At 40.2% G+C, this 9129-nt stretch overlaps 1 protein-coding gene across 2 annotated transcripts in view; it reads left to right on the forward strand.

Moving 5' to 3' along the window:
* The window catches only part of LOC102449863 (histone-arginine methyltransferase CARM1-like), a 143187-nt gene extending 138833 nt beyond the window's left edge, over positions 1-4354 (forward strand). Inside the window, exon 12 of one of the 2 annotated variants that reach the window (XM_075931655.2) lies at positions 1895-4354. In XM_075931655.2, the coding sequence (XP_075787770.1) occupies positions 1895-1904 (10 nt within the window). In that variant the 3' untranslated portion in view covers positions 1905-4354. The remainder of the gene's footprint in view (positions 1-1894) is intronic. The other variant, XM_006129900.5, reaches the window with a different exon arrangement.
* Positions 4355-9129: the final 4775 nt, after the last annotated feature.

Consider the following 9129-nt stretch of genomic DNA (forward strand, 5'->3'; position numbering starts at 1 on the left):
AGCCCTAATGCTGTTTTTGAGGCCCGGAACACAACTAACAAACACTGGTATTTTTTTTCTTTAAGAGAAATACAGGCAGCCACTTTAGGCAATATTACATGTACATTTTACTAAAGCATTACAAGGGGAAACTATGAGCAGTCCCCGTAATGGTTTAGTGCTGTGGCTGGGAAGAACAGAAAGTCTGTTCCACAGAATTTGGAGATGAACCTCTTGGTGCTAGTTTACGCTCATTGCTGAAATCTGAACCTGCAGTAAAATAGACAGTGAGGCATGGCACTCATTTGAGATGAGATGCTGGTGCCAAGCACCCAATTTTCTCCATTAAAAAAAAGAAGCATCCTTCCTCAGCAATTCAGTGGGCTTTTGTTGGGCTCGTCTCTGCCACTACTCTCTGCTTTTCCCTTTGGGAAAAGTTGCCAGCTGGAGAGCAGAGCAGCCAGGAAGCAGGCCCATCAGTTCTCACAGAAGGCAGAGATCTGCGGGAATAAGAGCCTGTCCATTCCTACAGGCAGCTGCAGTGCCAGCTGGAGAGCACCTGGCTGGGTTGCAGTTGGCCCACCCCACTTGTACAGTACTGCTTTTTAGGGTAACAGTAACTTATGGCACATTGAATAGTCAACTTTTTTGGAGCTGAGCTCCTAGTAGGTATGAAAAGAGGTGACTGAAGTAATGGGGGATGTTACTACACAGCTGCCTCTCCTCTCCATGCAGTCATTTCTTCCTTCATGACCCTGTTTCCAAGGGCTTCCTGTTCACTAAGGGGGCATGCTGGCTGGCTCATCTCACCTCCACAAATCTGCACACGGGCTGTTTCCATCATCTGTAGGGCTCTTTTGGAAGGTGGCTTGGGAGGGCGAGTGATTAATTTCTAAGGCAGTTGCCGCCAGTATTCCCTGTAAGCTGTGCGCTTGTGTGGCTGCTTGGGAGAGAGTCCAGTGCCACCCAGCTGATGAGAAGAGTGCCCAAAGATAGGGTTTTTTTTTTTAGTTTCTCCTGGTGATGCACATTCACACATGCCTCAGTGAATGTGAAAAATGTATCTCGCATGTGGATGGAAAAAAAACCCTCGTGGATGGAAAAGATTAGAGGGAACATTGGTTGCTGCCTTGCTTTTAGCTCCTTGTCACATATTCCCATTGCAGCAGCAGGAACATAAAGAATAGATGGACTCATAGAAATGGTGAAAGCGCGTCTCCATGGCGGCTGCAGCCACAGCAAGGGGAGGGGGTGCATGTCCCCCTGCTGGGGCAGGTCCAGGTTCATTTGCCCTCTGTACTCCCCAGCCAGATTGAGGAATGGAGCAAACTGTGAACTTTCCCCTCACGCCCTGACGAAGGGGAACAGCCAGCAATGTTCCCGTACAAATGGGGGGGGGGGGGAGCTGCATCCTCCCCTGCCCTTGCAAAAGGGCACCTGTGAGTAGGAAGAGTCCTGGATGGGGGGGAGGCACACTCTCAGCCCACCCCTTTCACTTGCCTGGTGATTCTGTTTCTCTTCTGTGTGTGTCCTGTACATGGGAGAGGGGGCTTCAACCCCTTTTTTACTCCCACCAACCAAACCCTTACCTTGGAGGGCGTTATCATGAGAGGAAGCTGTATACCAAATTTGGTGGTCTTAGCTCTTACTGTTTAGGAGTTCTTGAACAGACAGACTGGTTTGCTCACTCACAGACAAAGAAATTATTTCAAAAGATATTTAAGTTTCTCTCTTCCCCCCCCATGTATAAATATATATTAAATAACAGACTTTTATATCTATAATCTCCTCAAGCCTCATCAGAAAAGTCACATAGAAATTATTTCATTTGCTTAATTCAGCTAGCACCATCAGCTATCAAAGACCGTATTTTACTCTAACTACTGTGTTCTCTCCTATCCATTTTTATTTTTAGGTATGCCTAGAATATATTGTTATATGGCAAATGAAAAACAGAAACAAGAATCTCATCAAGTCAACAAACCTATGAGAGTGAAAAGCAAGTCAGGCTTGCTGGTCCTTGTGCAAAATCAGATTGTAACTGTACATATCTGTAATACAAAATTTTATGCAAGCGGTGTGATATGGGAATGTTGCAGTTCCATCCATTTTTTAAAACTGAAATTTAGCTAGGGATCACATTTGCATCACAACACATTACTTTGTTCTGAAATGCTTTGTTGATGTGCATACAATTTGGTTGGTTTTTGTTTGGGTTTTCTGCAAAATTGACATTCGTTGCTTTTTAAAGAAAAAAATTAACAAAACAAACCTACCTCATGTTTATATATGTGATGCATTGAAGAATCTTAAAAACAGAACTCAGTATTCATATTTAAGTTTTTTTGAGTTTCCTGCACAAGTTTCTTGATGGTTTCAATATGTTTAGAGCTGGTATGGACTCATTAATTCTGTTCTTTCTGAAACGTGGAAACAAAATGATCCTTTGCATATACCTTATAAATATTCTGTGATTACTCTGTGGATATAAAAGTGAAACACTACACAATTGTAAATTACTGCAAACACAGTTTACAATAAAAATTAAATATGGGCTATAAGTGAGGCTTTTACTGTTTCTGTAGCTCACAGAAACTTGTGATTGTCCAGTACTTCTAGGAACTTGTTTTATTTCTTGCACAGCAGGTCAAGAGAGAAACTTGTAGCCATACTTCAGTTTCTAATGTGGTCTCTCTCCAGACAACCTGACTCCACGAGGATAACTGGAGCAATAAATGACTGTACAATGTGTTTAAATATAGATTTCAAACTGGATACTCTCAAATGGCTGAATTAACAAATTGGCATCTATACTCACCAAGTCCTGAATGGAAATAAAGTAAGGAAAAGGAACATCTAATTTTACCACTTTATTTCAGAAGCTAATCATAGACAATACACCTGATGCTATAGGAATAACAGAAACATGATGAAATACTAGGCATGACTGGAGCACAGGTATTGAAGGATATGTGCTGTTTAGGAAAGACAGAAATAAAGGTGGTGGAGTAGCATTGTATATCAATGATGAGGTAGATTGCAAAGAATTAAAAAGTGAAGGGAATGGAGAAGACAGAGTCTGTCTGGGAAAAACTCACATTGGGGAAGAAAACTATTAGATCCTCCTCTGGGATAGTGCTTGGGGTGTGCTATAGACCACCAGGATCTAATTTGGATATGGATAGAGACCTCTTTAATGTTTTTAAAGAAGTAAATACTAATGGAAACTGTGTAATCATGGGAGACTTCAACTATCCAGATATAGACTGGAGAATAAATACTGGTAATAATAATAGGGCTCAGATTTTCCTAGATGTGATAGCTGATGAATTCCTTCATCAAGTAGTTGTTGAACCAATAAGCCATTTTAGATTTGTTTTTGGTGAGTAGAGAGGACCTCATAGAAGAAATGGTTGTAGAGGACAACCTTGGCTTGAGCGATCATGAGCTAATTCAGTTCAAATTAAATGGAAGGATAAACAAAAATAAATCTGAGACTAGGGTTTTTTATTTGAAAAGGGCTAATTTTAATAAATTAAGGAAATTAGTTAGGGAAGTGGATTGGACTAAAGAATTTATGGATCTAAAAGTGGAGGAGACCTGGGATTATTTTAAGTTAAAGTTGCAGAAGCTATCAGAAGCCTGTATCCCAAGAAAGAGGAAAAAATGTATAGATAGGTGTTTTAGACCAACTTGGCTGAGCAAGCACCTCAGGGAGGTGATTAAGAAAAAGCAGAAAGCATATAAGGAGTGGAAGATGGGAGGGATCAGCAAAGAAAGCTACCTTATTGAGGTTCAAGCATGTAGGGACAAAGTGAGAGAGGCTAAAAGTCATGTAGAGTTGGACCTTGCAAAGGGAATTAAAACCAATAGTAAAAGGTTTTATAGCCATATAAATAGGAAGAAAACAAAAAAAGAGGAAGTGGGACCGCTAATCACTGAGGATGAAGTGGAGGTTAAGGATAATCTAGGCATGGCCCAATATGTAAACAAATTCTTTGCTTCAGTATTTAATGAGGCTAATGAAGAGCTTAGGGATAATGGCAACATAACAAATGGGCTAAGGATATGGAGGTAGATATTACCAAATCCGAGGTAGAAGCCAAACTCGAACATCTTAATGGGAGTAAATCAGGGGGCCCAGATAATCTTCATCCAAAAATAGTAAAGGAACTGGCACATGAAATTGCAAGTCCGTTAGCAAAATTTTTTAATGAATCTCTAAACTCAGGCCCTGGCTGTGTCTACATTGGCATCCCTTTCCAGAAAAGGGATGTTAATAAGACACTTCAGAATTGAAAAACCGCGGGGGATTTAAATATCCCCCGCGGCATTAGCATTTACATGGCTGCCGCTTTTTTCTGGCTCGGGGTTTTTGCCGGAAAAAAGCGCCAGTGTAGACGCGATTCTCCAGAAAATAAGCCCTTTTCCGGAAGATCCCTTATTCCTAAGCGCCAGTGTAGACGCGATTCTCCGGAAAATAAGCCCTTTTCCGGAAGATCCCTTATTCCTGCTTGAAAGTACAAGTCTACACTGGCGCTTTTCTCCGGCAAAAACCCCGAGCCAGAAAAAATGTAGACACAGCCAGGGGTTGTACCGTTTGACTGGAGAATTGCTAATATAGTTCCTATATTTAAGAAAGGGGGAAAAAGTGACCCGGGTAACTACAGGCCTGTTAGTTTGATATCTGTAGTATGCAAGGTCTTGGAAAAAATTTTGAAGGAGAAAGTAGTTAGGGACATTGATGTTAATGGCAATTGGGACAAACTACAACATGGTTTTACCAAAGGTAGATCGTGCCAAACTTACCTTATCTCCTTCTTTGAGAAAGTAACAGATTTTTTAGATAAAGGAAATGTAGTGGATCTAATCTACCTCGATTTCAGTAAGGCATTTGATACAGTACCACATGGGGAATTATTGGTTAAATTGGAAAAGATGGGGATCAATATGAAAATTGAGAGGTGGATAAGGAACTGGTTAAAGGGGAGACTACAGCGAGTCATACTGAAAGGTGAACTGTCAGGCTGGAGAGAGGTTACTAGCGGAGTTCCTCAGGGATCAGTTCTGGGACCATTAATATTTAATCTTTTTATTACTGACCTCGGCACTAAAAGTAGAAGTGTGCTAATAAAGTTTGTGGATGACACAAAGTTGGGGGGTATCGCCAATTCAGAAAAAGATCGGGATATCATACAGGAAGATCTGGATGATCTTGTAAATTGGAGTAATAGTAATAGGATGAAATTTAATAGTGAGAAATGTAAGGTTATGCATTTAGGGATTAATAACAAGAATTTTAGTTATAAGCTGGGGACACATCAGTTGGAAGTCACGGAAGAGGAGACTCGGAGTCCTGGTTGATCACAGGATGACTATGAGCCGCCATTGTGACATGGCTGTGAAAAAGGCTAATACGGTCTTGGGATGCATTTGGCGAGGTATTTCCAGTAGGGATTAGGAGGTGTTAGTGCCATTATACAAGGCATTGGTGAGACCTCATTTGGAATACTGTGTGCAGTTCTGGTCTCCCATATTTAAGAAGGATGAATTCAAACTGGAACAGATACAAAAAAGGGCCACTAGGATGATCCGAGGAATGGAAAACCTGTCTTATGAAAGGAGACTCAAGGAACTTGGCTTGTTTACCTTAACCAAAAGAAGGCTGAGGGGAGATATGATTACTCTCTTTAAATATATTAGAGGGATAAATACCAGGGAGGGAGAGGAATTATTTAAGCTCAATACCAATGTGGACACAAGAACAAATGGATATAAGCTGGTTATTAAGAAGTTTAGACTCGAAATTAGGCAAAGGTTTCTAACCATCAGGAGTGAAGTTCTGGAACAGCCTTCCAAGGGAAGTAGTGGGCGCAAAAGACCTATCTGACTTCAAGATAAAGCTAGATGGGTTTATGAAGGGGATGGTATGATGAGGTAACATGATCTTGGCAATTAATTGACCTTTCACTATCAGTGGTAAATAGGCCAATGGTGGGAAAATAGGAGTTGCTATAGAGAACTTTTTTCTGGGTGTCTGGATGGTGAGTCTTGCCCACATGCTCAGGATTCAGCTGATTGCCATATTTGGGGTCGGGAAGGAATTTTCCTCCAGGGTAGATTGGCTGAGGCCCTGGAGGTTTTTCGCCTTCCTCTGTAGCATGGGGTCACTAGCGAGAGGATTCTTTGCATCTTGGGGTCTTTGAACCATCATTTCAAGGACTTCAATATCTGAGATATAGGTGAGAGGATTATTCTAGCAGTGGGTGGGTGAGATTCTGTGGCCTGCATTGTGCAGGGGGTCAGACTAGATGATCAAAATGGTCCCTTCTGACCTTAAGGTCTATGATGCTGCCTGGTGATTATACTCTCAGCAATTATTGGAAGGCTGCATTCAACTAAAAAGTCCCGCCACATCTAGAAGCTGATGTCTCCCAGGCAGTAGGCTGTATTTTTTCCAGAGGACAAGTCAAGGACCTCTTCTGGGTCCATCAAGAAGCTGTTCTGGTTTGAGAAGCTCTTCTATATGCTGTCAGGCATTTGAAAAATTATTTAAGAATATTTTCCCCAAGTCTGGAAATTAACTCACACTTTTAAGCTTGTGAAAATCATGGACTTTGGTTTGTCTGAAGTTATGTAACTGTAAAAATCAGTAAAGCTATACGTTTCTAAAAATGATATTAGCTTGTCTAAGAGGATTTTTTCCACCAGCATTTAGCACTGCAAGGTTGTCTGATTTTATAAATATGTGGAATGAATAATAAGAATGGTGTGATGTACTAGAAAAAGAAGTATAAATCTAATGTATAGGGAAAAGCAGTTTCTGATGCAGTGTCTGATAATAGGGCCATCAAGATTGATCACCTTTAGTCTTTAGTTGATGTTTTGATCTTATTTACTTTTAGATAGAGATGGGCCTATGCCCCAAACTTAAGATCAAAAGGTAATTTTCAGACAGCCACAGTTCAGAGTGTTTCACAGTTAGAGGCTTTTGTCACAGCCATTAAAAAAAGAATACATGCAAAATTTGAATGTGGATCTCTGTTAAGATTTTTAACCACTTCCTTCAAAATGTTTGGACCTAGAGTATTGCTTTGAGTCCTCTGTTAAAAAGTTAATATACAGTGAAAAACACTCTTAATTGTGATTCATTTCTATTCATCTAGTCCTCTCAATTTACTCTCTTCTCCTCCCCCCCATCTTATCACACAATAAAACATGATGAAAAGAAAAAAAAACAGGAATATAAAGCAGTTTACCCTGCTTTAATTCAGTGAAACAAGGCTGATGTATCTGATTAGCTGCTTGCAAGAATTTGTGGAAATGACTGCTTTGTTATGCACCCTAAACAATGTAGAAGTAATTCATCACTAGTTACTACGGGGGTGGGAGGAATCAGGATCATCCGATCAAACTGGTATTCATATTTCTATTCAGTTCAGAAATTCTGTTTATTCTCAAGCTGCAACCCAAAGTGGAAGAAGAGATTAATGTTATGTATGCCACACACCACTCCCATTTAGGAATGTAGTCCTGTGTCTCTTAGTTCTGTCATAATCTCTTATGTTCTTTTCTTTCCTCCTACGAAGCTTAGGTAATCACATAACATACTCGATTTATCTTGAAGTTGTAGAATGTACAAGCCTCAGTTCAGAAGACTTTCCATGTCTATTACTTTAAAAATTAGAATACACTTATAACATGCTTTTAAAATGTCAGTTAAAATATCTAATCCATGCAAAAAGCATGGTAAAGCATATTTAAAAAGTGATACAATGTTGTATACATCAGTGGTCTTCTCAATCCAGAACTGCAATTTAGGGAAGCTGAAACAAATGGGGAGCGGATGTCTTGAGAGTCTGAAGAAAGTGGGGAAAAAAATCTGGTGGGCTGCCTGAGACTTGCATAGATTTCACTGCCCTGTGAGACACAATGTTTCTCTAATGATGAAGATGCTATTTTCAAACTTTTACAAAAATGACAGATTGCCATACATCCCAGAGATACAAGAAGCAGCACCGCAGGGTGGCATGTTAAATAACACAGCTAAGAGTTGTGAATTTTCATTCTCTGCCGGATCTGGAGTCATTTAGTTGGCTCTGCTCGAAGAAGTAACTCAGGGAAGAGAGACTTAATAGATTATTGTTCAACTGCTTGTGGTTATTTTCTCTTAAACCTACAAGTAAAGATGCTTTAAAAGTGTTGATCACAGTAATAAATGGACAATAATTAACGATAAATTGCATTTTCAATAGCTTACATTCTATCTGTATCCTTCATCCTCATAGACAGATAGGATATTGTAATCCATAAGAACACTAAAAGAATTCCGCATGATTGATGTTACTACAGTGACTTCCAAGGAATATAATTATTTGCTACACATTATAAAGTGTGCCAGACTCATAGAAATCTTCCCTTGTGATAGATCCCCTTCAGCACTCAGAATGGCCATGAAGCCCAGAAACAATGTTGATGCATCTGGTTCTGAGTCCTCTGGAACTGCATAACCGAGCTGGTATTTATTTTCCTTGCTTCATTTCCAAGAGTCATGTTCTTCTCTGAAATTACAAACTATGGCAGTTGCAGGTGTAAACGCACAAACATCATACACATTCTCCTCTCTTTTTCTTCATTCAGGCTATGTCTACACTATGGGGGTTTTCCAGGAGGTATCCCTACACCAGAGGTATCCCGGAAAAACTCTGCATGTTCAGGGAATGCATCTGCTCTTCCGCTTTTTTTTGCCGAAGAACAGATGTGTGCTTTTGGAAGCCTTGCCTTCCTCATTCCACGAGGAAGAAGGGCTCTTCTGAAAGAGGAGATTTTTCCAATATTTGGTCCAGTGTAAATGGGCCAAATTTCGGAAAAGCCTCTTCCGAAAAAACTATCGGGAAAAGATACGCAAATTGTGGAGCGCAATTTGTCTACCTTTTTCTGATAAATCATTGTAGTCTAGACATAGCCTCTGCCACGTGGCTAGAATTCTTTTCTGTGCCCCTCAAATAGATATTTTCACTAGTTTGCACTGAGGGTATGTCTAGACCAGGAGTTCCCAAACTTTTTCGGTCCCCGTACCTCCTTGGCTTTTAGTAAACCTTCCCGTACCCCCTATTCAATATGAAAGGAAATAAATTCTAGACTCTAGAA

The sequence above is a fragment of the Pelodiscus sinensis genome, chromosome 6 (assembly GCF_052426305.1).
Source record: "Pelodiscus sinensis isolate ZL-2025 chromosome 6, ASM5242630v1, whole genome shotgun sequence".
Lineage (NCBI taxonomy): Eukaryota > Metazoa > Chordata > Testudines > Trionychidae > Pelodiscus > Pelodiscus sinensis.